Consider the following 16725-nt stretch of genomic DNA (forward strand, 5'->3'; position numbering starts at 1 on the left):
TCTTATATCCATTTTGAAGGATTTGCAGGGATAGTTGTAGATTTGTTCCATTACATCCAAAGAAACGCATTCTTCTCCATAATACTGATTACTTGTGTGATGTGTCACCTCTAATCCTTCAGCATACGTTTTTGAAAGACACAGGGGACATAATGTATGTGTATGAGATATATATTTATATATATACGTTGTTAAATGTTTTTTCTTGATATATATGCTTGCATAAATATTATTTTTCTGTCATGTTGAAAAATTTCATTTCTATATTTTATTCTTAGTGATAGTATTGCAATAGTTTTCTTTCAATGTTTGTTTCATATTATAATCGTAGTGGAATACAAGTCCTAATATCATCCAGGAAGAGAACAATATCATCATGGGTTGTGTTGATACTGCTGTATACATATATACATACTTCAAATAATGGTTCTTCCAATAATTCAGCGCGATATTTGCACCCCAGATTGTATCTCCACAACAGTTTAAAACTTTAGGTGCACATGTGGTTGTTTTTGTTTTAAAACCTTGGGGGGGGGGGGAACATCGAAACGATGAGGTATTCTCACATAAAAAAATGGAGAGATATTATATAAGTTAGTCAACGGAACACACAACAAAAACTGATATTTTTAATTACTGGTGTGAACTGTTTGCGTGGTCTTAATTCATAAAATTTACAATGATGAATGTCTTAAGTGGTTTTGTGATAGTAATGGAACTTGGAAGTTTACTACTCATGCAGAGAACGATTCAACCTTATCAGTAACTTGTTACCTTTTATCATGACGGTTTTGTTCATAAGTTTACAGTGAAAAGTAAAATGATGAGTTGCTAAGGCATCAAGCTAGCGTGTCCAATACTGACGTTTCCTCGAGATCTGTTTATTGACGTGCAATAACACTTCAAGTATTCGTAGTGCATATATTTTTAATTCGTTTTCTTTCTAAATGTGTTTTAACTTCGTTGCCCATTGCTGTTGTTATGCAGAGCTGTAACCAAGAGGGAAGGGGCTTGCTGCTCGGCAAGAGGAACTACCAAGAACAAACGACCAGGAGCCCCGTGGGAATAGTGGTGACATATTTTCATTTCGTTTTGTCGCTTTATAAAAGAAAACAGTTTCAGAAAAAATAATGCTCACTCACCTCGCATTGCAAACATTTCTACAGAATTACATCAAGTTTATACTTAGTACTACTTAAAAGCAGTTATACATGATTTGCAAATGGCGATGCGATACTCAAGTCATTTTTTAAATTGGAAATGGAGAAAAACTGAAATTCCTGTTTGGCGTTTTGATGAAATTATTGCGAAGGTATATACATAGTATTAGTTTAAAATGAATGCATTAGATAATGAATATAGATATTTATTATGTAAAACACATGCATCATATTGGTAATGTCTTTGCTATTAAAATGCTATTGTATTAATTATACATTACTTAATAGAACGGAGGGATAAAGGATATACGCACTCGAAACTTCTGTCGCAGAATATGTTGTACGATTACTGAGTGAACTTCCTGCATAGACAACGAGTTTTGTTAAGGGACATGCGCGTATTTAACAAAATTACTTGGACTTATTGCGGATTGGTTGTGGTGTTTTGGAGTTGCTGTTCACAATCAAATATTTTGAAAACGACAATAAACGAAGACAATAACATTTTCATGTATTTCGACTTGGTGTAGGAACGGCCATGCTTGCAAATCATGCCTATCATACGCATGTTATGAAATGCGTATTTGTTATGTCTTTTTCTCGTATCTCAACGACGGTGCGTGAATCAGAGTATTTGTCGAGTTGTTTAAAGCGCATTGACCTTCTCCTGATTCGTTTTTATCATTTGTGAGTTCAAGCTTTAATGTTCTGTACTCTTCTGAGCATCTTATAATGTGATTAAACTGTTATATAATTCATATCAAAGTTGAATATTTATGTAAACAACAAACATGAAGCAATACTGAAGAAAGTACAAGTTAAAATATGTACATATTTTAGCAATAGCTTTTGGAACAGAGGGAAAATAATACAATATTGCAGAAATGGTTTAATCAGAGGTGTTTTGGTATGCTTCAGCATTGATATAGCAAGGAACCCAGTTTCCAGATTTACCATAACTTCCAAGAAGTTATGCACGTTTCGGTATGTTTTTTTTTCTCTTTTTGTATCAGTGGCGTGACCCCCTTTTGGTCCAGCATTCTCTTTTTTAAGAACGTCAAATGTAGGGAAAAAGGCTGCTGAAAATAATATTCTTGGGTTCCTGGGCACGCCACTGGTTGTTATAGCAATGATATGGAATAATGAGTACCCAAGTTCGAACTCTACTTAGAATATTTTTCATTAACTTTTCAATAAGTCATGACAGTTAGTTTCCTGTCGAATCTAACGGAATAGGAGTTCGAAAACTGAACGGAATATTTTCGCAGACGGTCAATAAATACACAATAGAATACTTGTAAGTTAGACGCTTGCCTCATAGACGCAATGTAATATTTCGCTTATGCAAAGAGCTGTATAGCTGGTCGCCTACTGGAGCGGAATCGTGGAAGAAGAGTGCATGTACTCAAGAAGAGCAAAGTCGCCCAATGAGACTGAAGCACGGGAAAGGGAAGGTCTGTGTGAGCTTCTACGTGTATTTTTCTCAGTGACATTTCTGCCCAGTGTTGCCACATGAAAGTAAATTCGGATCTAGTTTTAAGTGAAAAGTGAAATTCGATGCAAAATACCAAAATTTTAGGCAAATTTGAAAACATCAGACTCAATATTAGCAAATATTATATTAGAAATTATATTGGGTTCCAGCTTCATATCTGTAATTTCTTGCTGTTACTTCTCACTTCCCACTTCTTTGAGTATCAGCTTTTATCTCAATATTTTTATTTTCTTTATTTATCCTCGGTTAATAGCGACGATGAGGAAGAATGATGAACTATGTGATGAAACAAACACAGTTGTGCCGACCTCCATGCCGGAGTGGTTATCACAGCTCGCTGCCACGCCAGGGTTCTCGGGTTTGAATCCCGGTCTGGGCATGGGTATTTTTGGTGAGTGTCCCTTCATCAATTTCATCATATCATCACTCATGCTCACCGTTACTATTAGCAAAAAGTGGCAGAAAAGCGACGTTAAATAACTAGAGCTGAATCTATACCATTTTGACACCGATCCCGATACTCTCACCGATTCCCACCGATACCAATGCCTGAAAATTGTAATAATTCAAATTTGTCAGTGTGTAAGTATTCCACTCGAATTATATGCATTAAATTACCAAGATTTTTACTCTATTTTTTTAGAATTAGATCAGAATACTAAATTACATGTTACGTTATCACAAAATTCAGTTTTAAACACGAAACTGGTGCAACTGGTGCAAAATGAAAAGAGACTTCGAATTTTGCATAATATCCGGGATAGTGTCGCACGGCAATTTTGCGGGGTTCTTAAGTTAGCGATAGACCAAAATTCTGAAGTATCGGTAGTTATCGGTAAATTAATTCCAACCAATACTTTCCGATATCGATACATCGAACGTGTAAACAAAAATCGAACGTACATGCATACTTGAACAGGATTCGAACCTGACACAAGGGCCCTGTAGCGAGGAGGCTAGCTATAGGCTTGCATGTGGTTAATTTTGTTCAACATTTTTCGAACCAACGAAAATCTTAATATTTCTATAGATGAAGGAAAAAATAGGAAAATTTTGTCCCTTGCAGAGGGATATTGTGTCCTTAGACTGTGGCAACACTGCTTCTCCCGCACCTGGTTCTTAATCGCGGTTCTGCTCCAGTGGGCGTCAAGTTTAACAGGCTGCTAATAGCATGTCCAGATTGTAAATAACAATGTTTCTTTGCTTTGGATGCTTCTAACGCAGCTGTAGCGCTTTGTCTAATATCGCTCCTTGCTCTGTCTCTTCACTGCAGGTATGGTCGAAAGAAAATCTTCTACATCTCGGCCGTGTTGCAGTTGGTGTTGGGAGTTGCCGTGGCCTTTTGCTCTGAGTTCTACTCTTTCCTCGTGGTTCGTTTCTTCTACGGCATGTTCGGGTCTGCGGGAGCCTATATCACTGGATTTGTTCTCAGTAAGAACATAAAGCAAGTATTCTTAAAGTGATGGCTAGATTAAAATATTTGACACCTTATTGAAATATCTGTCGTCTAGTACTTCACCACTATTATTTCTTGCCTGAAGCTTATTGTTAGAAAGAAGTTCTTATTAATGACCTATACACTTGTATGCATGAATATTGGGCTCCTCAAATTAATACTCCAGTAATATGTAATATCTAATAACAATAAATATGTACTTGTAGTGAAAACTAATGTAACATTTAATTTCTTCAATTTATTCCTGAATTGAGCAAGAATATAATTTATACATGCAATATACAGATTATAATATTATTCTACAAGTATAACCTTATTGTTATTAATAGTTCTCTTACACTAAGGTGTCGTTATATATGTTAATCGTACTATCATGATATGGTAAATCTTGAAACTATGTATGTGCAGCATATATGCTGAGCAAATTATAGTTGTACTCGTATATAAAATCTATGGCTTATTTGAATTCGACTATTCCTGATTGATCCTAACGAAATAATTTATTGGAGACAGTTGTTTCGGAAACTACTAAGATTTGCTTCTGCTTCGCCTTCTCTCTCTCTCTCTCTCTCTCTCTACTCGTTTACTGTCTGCCGTCTTTCTATCTTTCTGTCCATCCCTTTTCCTTCTTCTGTTCCTTCTCTCCATTTCTTGTTACAACATTCTGTTTCTTCTCTCTATCTTTCTTATTATGTTTCTTCTCTCCACATCTCTTTCCTTCTTCTGTTCCTTCTCCCTCTCTATCTTCCTTTCATTCTGCATTTCTCCTTGCTTTTAATCTTTCTTTCTTTCTTCTTCTGTTTTGCATTCATTCTCTCTCTCTCTCTCTCTCTCTCTCTCTCTCTCTCTCTCTCTGTCTGTCTCTGTCTCTCTATCTCCCTCTCTCCTTTCTTTCTCTCTCCTTTCTCTCTCTCTTCTTTCTCTCTCTCTCTCTCTTTCTCTCTCTCTTCCTCTATCTATTTATCTCTCGCTCTCTCTACTCGTTTTCTGTCTGCCGTCTTTCTATGTTTCTGTCCATCCCTTTTCCTTCTTCTGTTCCTTCTCTCCATTTCTTGTTACATTCTGTTTCTTCTCTCTATCTTTCTTTTTATGTTTCTTCTCTCCACTTCTCTTTCCTTCTTCTGTTCCTTCTCCCTCTCTATCTTCCTTTCATTTTGCATTTCTCCTTGCTTTTAATCTATCTTTCTTCTTCTGTTTTGCATTCATTCTCTCTCTATCTCTCTTTGAATCTCTCTCTCTCTCTCTCTCTCTCTCTCTCTCTCTCTCTCTCTCGCTGTCTCTCTCTCTCTCTCTCTCTCTCTCTCTCTCTCTCTCTCTCTCTCTCTCTCTCTCTCGCTGTCTCTTTCTCTCTCTCTCTCCCTCATTGCTGAGATTCTTGCCTTACTATAGCTGATTCTGAAAATCCCCTTATAGAATATTTGGGAAGGTGGTATAGGGTGTGCTAAGGTACGGTGGAACAAGCAAATCTGCACCCAAAGTTCTTGAAATGTGGAATGTGCTTAATCTTGGATTCGAGTGAAAACAATTTGCATACAAAGTAGTATATTGAGGACAAGCATCTTCCTGACTATCCTGACTCTAAGAACTAATACTATTTACTCATATTTACTATTACGTAATCATCATAGCTACTTGAACCATGCATTTAAATTCCCCTACAACCGAGTGGAACTAAAGTAAAGGACTTTCCAGCAATATGTAGCATGATTTCTGGTTCTAGCCGCCACACAATCAATATACCTATGGTGAGGTCAGTTAGAACCAGGGTTTCGGAGCGGAGCGGATCAACGCTCCGACTGTTGCCCACGCTCCGGAGCGAGGAGCGAGATTCTAAGAAATGGTTCGCTCCGCTCCGGAGCGGAGCGATGTCTTAGCCCGCTCCGCTCCGGAGCGGAGCAGCGGGAATCGGAAAATTTCTCGCTCCGCTCCGGAGCGAGGAGCGAAGTTTTAGAAAATGGTTCACTCCGCTCCGGAGCGGAGCGCTACCTTGACACGCTCCGCTCCGGATCGGAGCAGAGGAAGTTGGAAAATTTCTCGCTCCGCTCCGGAGCGAGGAGCGAAATTTTAGGAAACGGTTCACTCCGCTCCGGAGCGGAGCGATACCTTGTGACGCTCCGCTCCGGAGCGAGGAGCGATATTCTAAGAACTTACACACTCCGCTCCGGAGCGACTCCGGAGCGCTCCGAGGTTGGATAATACGAGTGTATACAGAAAACTAACGATCAAAGGTTCCGAATATCTTAGTAATTTTGTTTGTGGAATTTGTACGGCATTTGAAAATCACCCGTTATTGTTGTTATAAAACTGATTATTACTAAAGCTAACGCCACGGAAACAGTCCAGAAAAGATTACGTCACTCACCTACAGTGTTGCCAATAAGCAAGGAATAATCCTTACACAATACACCAGAGAAGGCACAATCAACCGCATACGTACGGTCACGGACACTGCCGGCTTGTAATGAATACATTGACTTTCAATGGAATCGTTACAAGCCGGCAGTGTCCGTGACGTACAACGCGCAATGTGTCAACTGTGAAGCGTAGAAGAAGTGTGGCAAACCTGGAGGGCCAGTGGTGTGGAGAATGCAAGGGGAAGCTTCGATCTTCACTGGACTGTTTTCGTGAAGAGAGCGATATTATTATTATTATTTTCATTATAACTTTTACTACTCTACTACTACTTCTGGGGACAATATATTTCACTAGCAGGTGTGCCACCTGTGGTTTTATAAGTTGAGAGAATGGAACCACTCTCATTTCCTGCCACCAGGGATCGCGACTGAAACTCATTTCCGTTCAGCTTCTGGTTCGGGCTAAGCACTTCGGCATATCGGCCCGACGTTACAGTCCACGCCGCGGGAGAAGTGAGTTATTCCGGAATATTGGTTCGAGTAACACTGGCGAAACTACTGCAGAAAATCCTTTCGACCTTCTAAAAGGTCAGGAGCGCGTAGAGGAAAGCCGAAGCAACTTGTACGGAGGAAGATAAAAGGCGGACAGGTGTTCATGCAAAACACTCGCTGGTGCATGATTGCCATATCTTACTTTCTTTTACGCTGGTTATGTATGATACTTTGAATGTAGCGAAAGGGAAAAGTTTAAACTAATTGAAAATTCAGGTTGCTAATTTTAACTTTTCGATTTTTGAAGGTATGAAGTTGAAAATCGGAATCATGCTTATTAATGTTACCGTCGGCCAATAAGGAAACGTCTTAATTTGAAATAGCTACAGAGTTTTCATATCTAACTTTTTAAAAATCCTGACACTAGAAAGTTGAAAACCGGCTTAACCAAAAATGTAAGTTGCCACATTTGGTTTACTTTTATGAAGTTATAAAGTCGAAAATCGGAATGCTGTTTGTATACAGCCGAACAGGGGAATTTAAATAGTATGAAATACAGGGTTGTCATATCGATTCTTTTTCCCAATTTTAAAGGCAGGAAGTTAAAATAGGTATTTAATGGTTACATACGTATACTACTGCAAAAATTACAAAATAGGGAACTCATAAAAGACAGAAATGTCTGGTTGCCATATCTTAACATTTCAAGTTTGTAAGCAGTAACCTGGAAATAGGCATGGTGGTTATAAGAAAATTGTAAAAATTTTGGAAAAACAACGAATGAAATGTTGCTATATTTAACTTTCTGAGTATACGTATAAATATTTTTTGTACTGAGTACGCTGTACACAGCAAACTGAAAGCAAGTTTTCAGTAATGAACAATGTGTAGTCAGCAGATAAGTCGAAACAAGATGTATAAACCTTAATAACCGTGATAAACACAAAATGTAATATTACCTACTTGGATAGGGGCATGTCCTGAATTTTATGTTTCATTTTGAAAAACAGGGCTGCGAGCAATACGTGCCTTCGTCACTGATGGCATTTGATTTGATTTTTGTTACTTAGCTTTGAATTTTGGCTAATCGCGACGATGATAATGAGAGAATTGATAAATGTGAACTGAAAAAAAAAGTAGCGCACTGTACCCCGATAACATAGTCGTAACAACGTCGCCTTGTAATGAAGGGGCACTGGGATCGATCCACGGTGGAGAGACATAGTGGCTCGAATCCCACTTTAGGTAGGATTTAAACTGTAGGTCTATTCTCGATAGCGTATTGTTGAGTCTTAAATCCACCAAAAGTCCATAACAAAAGGCATTGTTTCAACGTATGTTGAATGTATAATTGCAAAGTATATTGTGATAAATTAATCCTTAAGCAAATATACATTTATAATTCTGTTTAACAATAAGAGACTTCACTTTCCTTTACATCTATTCAGAAGAGCATAAAAATACAACTTGGAAATTAATTTCCAAATGAACAGCCTCTTATTCATATCTTTGACGTATGTGTGTGTGTGTGTGTGTGTTTTCTGAAATCAGGCAAAGTCGGTAACGCGTCTGACTACCATGCTCAAGGTCCCGGGTTCGATCCCCGGCCGGTTCAAATCCGGGAACTTTTCTAACGATGGAAGCGGCCCCGGCGCCCACCCAGCGTCGAATAACATGGGTACATGGGGAAACCCTGGGGAGTAAAGGCGGTCAGGGGCGTGATGCTAATCACATCACCCCCACTCACGACCGGATCAAGAAAGTATGGGGCGTTACCCCCACACCCCCTATACGCCTTCATGGCGTGGTGCTAAGCACAGGGGAACACTTTACTTTTTACCTAATAAATTATTCACTTTATAAGTGTCTATTACATAACAGAAAGCATCATTGGGTATTCAATATCAGATGAATAACGAATTCCATGGGAATATTTCTGCGAGTTCGTGGATGTGAGTTCAGCTCTCAACGACAAATGGTGTTGGTTTGACCCGCGTTAATGTCATTAATGTTTCCTTTCTGTTTGTTTCTCTATCACAGTATATTTCTTTTCCATAGTTTCGGTGTCCTATTTTTTTACCGACTTATCTAGAATTTGTTTAAAATTACGGATCATGATAAATATACGATTAAAGGCAAGGCAAAGGTAATAGTCCGGAAAAGACAAATTGAAACTTATACTTAGTTGAAAGGACAATTGGTCATTGTTGATTACAATTATAGAAATAACTTGATCGAAATACTTGGTTTTCTTTTACATACATTTTTGTAATTCTTTTTGTGCACCATTCCATTCCTACTTGAACAGGTAGACTATAAATAAAAACTCAGCATGGTTTCCTTCAATTCATTATTACAGTATAGATCTTCCATGATTCTCGTGGCTTATAATCCATAGAATTAACAATTACGGATTTTTCTTTTTTGTTCTTGTATATTGATTTAATAAATCTAGTCACCTTATAATTCCATTAACCGAGACTGGTTGGAATGATTTCTCCATTCACATGGACGTCCGGAAGGGAGGGGGCCACGCCACCCGGAAATGAAAGTCAATCAAAAAGTATATATTTCACGCATATAATTTCATTTCAGTCACAGTAATATATATTAATTAGGAACATGATAACTTCAAACTGTAGAATTTTTTTAAAGGGAGTAATACTATTTTGGGGAAATTCTGCCTCATTCTGCCCCCCCCCCCTTGGAAAAATATCTTGCTTGTCCCTTCCTGGAAAAAATCCTGAAGACGTCCATGTATCAGCGGCGTTAAAAATTTAATTAAATGTCCATACAACACAGTTGACAAGCACACATAATATGCATGTAATGATACAAGAGAACACAGCTTTTAAAGGCTTATTTTTATGACAGTGAAGAGAAGAACAACACGCGCAAGTAATACTTTTAAAAGAGAACAATCTAGCCAGAATTGGTGTAGCATAATTCTAATACAACTGGCAACACTGGACTGTCTGGCAAAGGCGATGTCTCTATTATACGGACACGTCGAACGAAACGTACAGCGCAGCGAACGAAGTTCTCAACCCCGAAAGCACACACAAACAAGCTATGTGCCAGTTTCACTCTCCTTCCCTCTTGAAACGGGCACAAGACCAATGCCCTAGCCGATTGCACTGAGTCACCTGCAAGGAAAACGGAATACGGCACAAAACGAAGCTGTCTGTTGTATGGGGGAGGATCCCTGACGTCATAGGGTGCTGTGCTGTAGAGCGACCGCAAACAAAAAAGTTTCGGCCAAAATTCCCCGCGCACCTCCCCCTTCACCCGTTCGACTAGGGCCATAAGGAAGCATGATCCACTCTGTCCCTCCCCTCCAAGCGGGGGCGATCATACAGACAAACAACTAGAGTACGTGGAAACAGGACTGTAGGCTCTTTTCCATGTGGTTCCACTATAACCACTCCGTCACGGAAGTCGGCTTTAATGCGCACATTCCATTATTCATAGTTGCATTACAGCATTCGTGTAAAAAAAAAAACTCCTAACCGGATCGGAGCGTGCTGTTAAAAGCACCACGCTCCGGAGCGGAGTGCTGTTGTCTCACGCTCCGCTCCGGATCGGAGCGTGCGTCTAAAAAATCTGAACCACTCCGCTCCGGAGCGGAGTACTGCTGTATCACGCTCCGCTCCGGATCGGAGCGTGTGTCCCAGAAAGCCGAACCACTCCGCTCCGGAGAGGAGTGGTGTCGTATCACGCTCCGCTCCGGATCGGAGCGTACGTCTCAAAAAGCCGAACCACTCCGCTCCGGAGCGGAGTGCTGTTATATCACGCTCCGCTCCGGATCGGAGCGTGCGACTCAAAAAGTCGAACCACTCCGCTCCGGAGCGGAGCGTGTCTCTCAAGAAATCGAACCACTCCGCTCCGGATCGGAGTGCTGTCGTACCACGCTCCGCTCCGGAGCGAGGAGCGGAGTAGAAATGACGCTTCGAAGTCGCTCCGGAGCGCTCCTTTAGTACGCTCCGCACTCCGCTCCGAAACCCTGGTTAGAACCAGTGTGTCTGGGTTGGGCTCAAGGTAACGAGGGAACGAGTGAATTGGAATTGGAAATGGACCATCCGTTGCCTGGAGACGCTAGTGTTAATCTTTATAGCCTGAGCAGTAGAACACAATTCTGTCAATGGCAAGAATCTCCTAGGTATAATATCCTTCATTCATTTACCCTTCTTTTGCACAAGTCTTCAATTATTTGATACATCTAATGCAAATAGTATTGCTTTCTATGTTTAACATATTAAGCTTTTAGTTCATTGTTTTGTATAAATAATAGCATTGCAAAACTAATATTTAATGTGTCACGGCTACAAAAAATTGCCCACCAAAAAAACTTGAAATTGTTTCTATTTGCATTTGCATAATATCACTTTGTAAGAACACTCACCTATAGTTTGCAGTTTGTAGCAACCAACATAAAGCATTGAACGGAATATTCCGCATCAGTGACGTGCGGTGACCTCGGCACTTGAGATAGCAACTGATTATGGATAAATCTTTAAAGCATTGCGCATGTTCCCCCTACATATTTGCAACAGTGCTCTTTTAATGCTTTATTTCGGAGACGTCTCTTGACGACGTTATATTTCGGTGATCCTGTGTTTTTGCAACCATCTGTTTTTGTGACCACTTGTTTTCTGGATTCTTTCTTTCGAATTCCGTCTATTGGCCACCGTTTCTTTCGGAGATGCCGTTTTGTGACAACGGAGTCTTCAGACGACCCTGTCTTCTTGCGACTTTGTCTATTGGCGACCCTGACCTCTTGCGACTTTGTCTTTTGGCGAGCCTGATCTTTTGCGACTTTGTCCTTTGGCGACCCTGACGTTTTGCGACTTTGTCCTTTGGCGACCCTGACCTTTTGCGACTTTGTCTTTGGGCGAGCCTGATCTTTTGCGACTTTGTCCTTTGGCGACCCTGACCTTTTGCGACTTTGTCTTTTGGGCGACCCTGATCTTTTGCGACTTTGTCTTTTGGCGACCCTGATCTTTTGCGACTTTGTCTTTTGGGCGACCCTGATCTTTTGCGACTTTGTCCTTTGGCGACCCTGACCTTTTGCGACTTTGTCTTTTGGGCGACCCTGATCTTTTGCGACTTTGTCTTTTGGCGACCCTGATCTTTTGCGACTTTGTCTTTTGGCGAGCCTCATCTTTTGCGACTTTGTCTTTTGGCGACCCTGATCTTTTGCGACTTTGTCTTTTGGCGAGCCTCATCTTTTGCGACTTTGTCTTTTGGGCGAGCCTGATCTTTTGCGACTTTGTCTTTTGGCGACCCTGATCTTTTGCGACTTTGTCTTTTGGCAACCCTGATCTTTTGCGACTTTGTCCTTTGGCGACCCTGACCTTTTGCGACTTTGTCTTTGGGCGAGCCTGATCTTTTGCGACTTTGTCCTTTGGCGACCCTGACCTTTTGCGACTTTGTCTTTTGGCGACCCTGATCTTTTGCGACTTTGTCTTTTGGCGAGCCTCATCTTTTGCGACTTTGTCTTTTGGCGACCCTGATCTTTTGCGACTTTGTCTTTTGACGAGCCTCATCTTTTGCGACTTTGTCTTTTGGGCGAGCCTGATCTTTTGCGACTTTGTCTTTTGGCGACCCTGATCTTTTGCGACTTTGTCTATTGGCGACCCTGATCTTTTGCGACACTGTGTTTTGTCGACCCTTTCTCTCGGAGACGATGTCTTTTTGTGACCGTTCGTTTCAGAGACGCTTTTTGCGACAGAAGATTATCAGAAATTTACACAGCGTTTTACATGGGAGGAAAGTTAATATATTGAAAATATTTCATGAAGATAACCGATTAATAGTAAGGAAGAAAAACAGCTTCTAAATGCTCATAGAACTAAGAAGGAAGAAGAGTCGCTAACCTGCGCCAAGCATCCACGTTGTTACAAATTTCAAAATATTAAAATTGATAAAGTGTTAAGGCCCCTCTTTGTATCTCTTACGAAAGACGCATTCGTGTTATTTTATTATTGTGTTCCTCGCTTGATGACATCTATTTTAAACCATTGAAACATTATATTCAGTTGAAGCGAGAACAAAATTATCTTTGTGGTACCAATTCAACACTTCTTACAGAACTTGCACATCTTTACCATCAATAATTACGATAGTAAAGGATTGTGGTAAACAATTAACCTTACCATATTTTAAATGGAAACTTCAAAACAATGTAAGATTAATTACGTTTTGATGTTCAGCCGGTAACGCGTCTGACTACCATGCTAAAGGTCCCGGGTTCGATCCCCGGCCGGTTCAAATCCGGGAACTTTTCTAACGTTGGAAGCGGCCCCTGCGCCCACCCAGCGTCGAATACCATGGGTACCTGGGGGAAACCCTGGGGGGTAAAGGCGGTCTTTGGCGTGATGCTGATCACATCACCCCCACTCACGATCGGATCAAGAAAGTGTGGCGCGTTACCCCCACACCCCCTATACGCCTTCATGGCGTGGTGCTAAGCACAGGGGAACACTTTTTTTGTTATTGTTGCTAAAAGGTGTTGTTAACTTGTATCAAATACATCGTTGAATTTTAAACATCAGGTTCTGGTGTTGCGAAAGCACCATGCATTATCTAATAGAAATTATATTGATTGAGCGTAATGTACAGTGTCTCTCAATAGTCTTAGGACAACGACATTTTATAATAGGCAACCCAACTTACATAAGGCGTTGGTGGGTTGCCTGTAGAGTCAGACTCCGTTTCAGGGCTGCCACATGCACAATATATATGTGTGAAATAAGCGAAAGGAATAACACTAAGATTTACGTATTTTGAAATTATAAAAGAATTCAGTATTATATCGCAAATGACAAAATACTTAATGAAAGAATTAGAGTTCCATTACATAAACAAAAACGATTTTCTACTATTTTATTGTTGATGAGTCTACACATAAGAAAAGAAGAAAAGGCAGGAAAAGAGAGGAGAAGAGGGGAGGCGAAAGGAGAAGATAAAAGCAGCGGAGGGAAGGAAAGAGAGGATAGAAGTGGACAGAAGACGAAATGAGAGGAAAGGAGAGGAAATGGGAGATAGAAATATGAAGAAAAGAGAGAAAAGAGGGAAAGAAAGGGGGAAAACAAGATGGGATGAGAGGAGAGTGAAGAGGAGGAGAGGAGAGGAGAATATGATAAAAGATAGGAAAGGGAAATTGTACATTGGAGTCTGGAATCGAAGACAGGAGTGGAGAATAGGCGAGAATATGAGGCGACATGAAATAGAAGCAGAGGAGAAAGAGGGAAGAGGAGAGAGAGAGGGGGGGGGGAAGAAGAGAGGAGAGGAGAAGGGAAGCAGTTGCAGTAAATGAGGACTAAAAGTGATAAACGTTGTAAATGCCAAAAGCGAAAGTGTTGGGAAATCGCATCGTTCAGCACATCGGCCCGTAAAACCGTGCACACTAGTGACCTCTTTACACGCCCTCTGAACTACTTAGAGGGCTCCCAGTCACATTTCATGTTTACCACATTTCACAGTCTAACGTGGAAAACGGTGTTTGAATTATTGTGGCACTTACAGCGTTTACCAATTTTAGACTTCAAATATCGTCTGAGCTTCAATAATTGCTGCATTAATCAAATAATCAGTCCTCCTCCGTAGTCGAACGGGTTAAGGCGTTCACTCGTCTTGAGATCGTTCGCTGCGGGACGGCGTAGGTTCGAATCCGGCTCTGGTCGGAATTTATTCGGCCTACGTATAGGGCCGGTGGCAACCCACCATCGTGAGGAAATTGGGAAGCTCCGAGTGAGTGAGCGTAACCTGGTCAAGAAGACCTACAATAACGGCTGGGGGTTCGTCGGGCTGATCACCCGTCACCCCAACACTGGTCTGAGACCTCCACGCTATAACAGGTGACGGCGGAACAGTGTGTGAGGGAGACCAGCAGTCGGTAGGTAAGCTAAGGCCCTTCAAGGGCTGTAGCGCTGTGGGTTATGTTAATCAAATTATCAACATAAAACATTCAAAAAACATTTTAAAATTGCGATTTAATAAATACATGCTCGGGGCGAAATGTCATTTGGCTGAGTTAAGAGTAAGATAAGATCTTCTGCCTAAGATTTTCGATTTTACCTGCGATTACACCACTAAAAACACGAATTTCATTTTCATATTTATGAGAAGTTTCCATGTAGGAGGTGAGTTGCATCTACGTTTCAGATTGGCCAGCTCTATCTAACACTTTAAAGTACAAATAGAAAAACACGTAATTTTGTAGGGTAGGGGTTATCAGTGGCGGCAATTAGGGGGAACGAGGGGGCAGTTCCCCCACTTTTCGCCACTTTTACCCCTACACAATGCTAACTCTTATATGCAAAGGGAATTATACTGTCTTTGCCCCTCCCCCTGTTTTAGCACTTTGCCCCCCGGTTTTTGTAACCCAATCACCGCCACTGGTGGTTACCGTTCAGGATTGTCAACCTAATGGTCGTAGGTTCAAACCCCTCCGATAGCAGAATCTTTTCGTAAGTTTTAGACATATCCCATTGTGTTCAATGTCCACGCCGTGTGAATAGGATGGTTCCGTTTGGTATTAACTATGAAATATTAAATAATAAAATCTCCATTTCAACGAATTGACAAGAGGAACAAATTTGGAAACTACTCATGAATATGAAAATTAAATTCGTGGTTTTTGTGGTGTAATCGTAGGTAAAATCGAAAATCTTATGCAGAAGATCTTATCTTGCTCTGAACTCAGCCAAAAGACATTTCGCCCCGAGCATGTAGGCCTATTTATTAAATCGGAATTTCAAAATGTTTTTTGAATGTTTTATGTTGATAATTTGATTAATGCAGCAATTATTGAAGCTCAGACGATATTTGAAGTCTAAAATTGGTAAACGCTGTAAGTGCCACAATAATTCAAACACCGTTTTCCACGTTAGACTGTGAAATGTGGTAAACATGAAATGTGACTGGGAGCCCTCTAAGTAGTTCAGAGGGCGTGTAAAGAGGTCACTAGTGTGCACGGTTTTACGGGCCGATGTGCTGAACGATGCGATTTCCCAACACTTTCGCTTTTGGCATTTACAACGTTTATCACTTTTAGTCCTCATTTACTGCAACTGCTTCCCTTCTCCTCTCCTCTCTTCTTCCCCCCCCCCTCTCTCTCTCCTCTTCCCTCTTTCTCCTCTGCTTCTATTTCATGTCGCCTCATATTCTCGCCTATTCTCCACTCCTGTCTTCGATTCCAGACTCCAATGTACAATTTCCCTTTCCTATCTTTTATAATATTCTCCTCTCCTCTCCTCCTCTTCACTCTCCTCTCATCCAATCTTGTTTTCCCCCTTTCTTTTTCTCTTTTCTTCATATCTCTCTCCCTCTCTCATCTTCTTTCCTTTTCTCTCATTTCTTATTCTGTACCTTTCTATCCTCTCTTTCCTTCCCTCCGCTGCTTTTATCTTCTCCTTTCGCCTCCTCTCTTCTCCTCTCCTTTCCTGCCTCTTCTTTTCTTATGTGTAGAATCATCAACGATAAAACAGTAGAAAATCGCTTTTGTTTATGTAATGGAACTCTATTTCTTTCATAAAGTATTTTGTCATTTGCGATATAATACTCAATTTCTTTATAATTTTAAAATACATAGTAAATCATAGTGGTATTCCTTTCGCTTATTTCACACATATCTATTGTGCATGTGGCAACCCTGAAACTGAACCTAACTCTACAGGTAATCCTCCAACGCCTTATGTAAGTTAGGTTGCCTATTATAAAATGTCGTTGTCCTAAGACTTTTGAAAGACACTGTACATTATATTG

At 40.5% G+C, this 16725-nt stretch overlaps 1 protein-coding gene across 2 annotated transcripts in view; it reads left to right on the top strand.

Moving 5' to 3' along the window:
• The window catches only part of LOC145988847 (organic cation transporter protein), an 86716-nt gene that overhangs the window by 47722 nt on the left and 22269 nt on the right, over positions 1-16725 (top strand). For both annotated transcript variants that reach the window (XM_083124082.1, XM_083124083.1), the window contains exon 5: positions 3929-4086. In XM_083124082.1, the coding sequence (XP_082980208.1) occupies positions 3929-4086 (158 nt within the window). The remainder of the gene's footprint in view (positions 1-3928; positions 4087-16725) is intronic.

The sequence above is a fragment of the Lepisma saccharinum genome, chromosome 6, assembly GCF_977018435.1.
Source record: "Lepisma saccharinum chromosome 6, izLepSacc3.1, whole genome shotgun sequence".
In the NCBI taxonomy this organism is placed as follows: Eukaryota; Metazoa; Arthropoda; class Insecta; order Zygentoma; family Lepismatidae; genus Lepisma; species Lepisma saccharinum.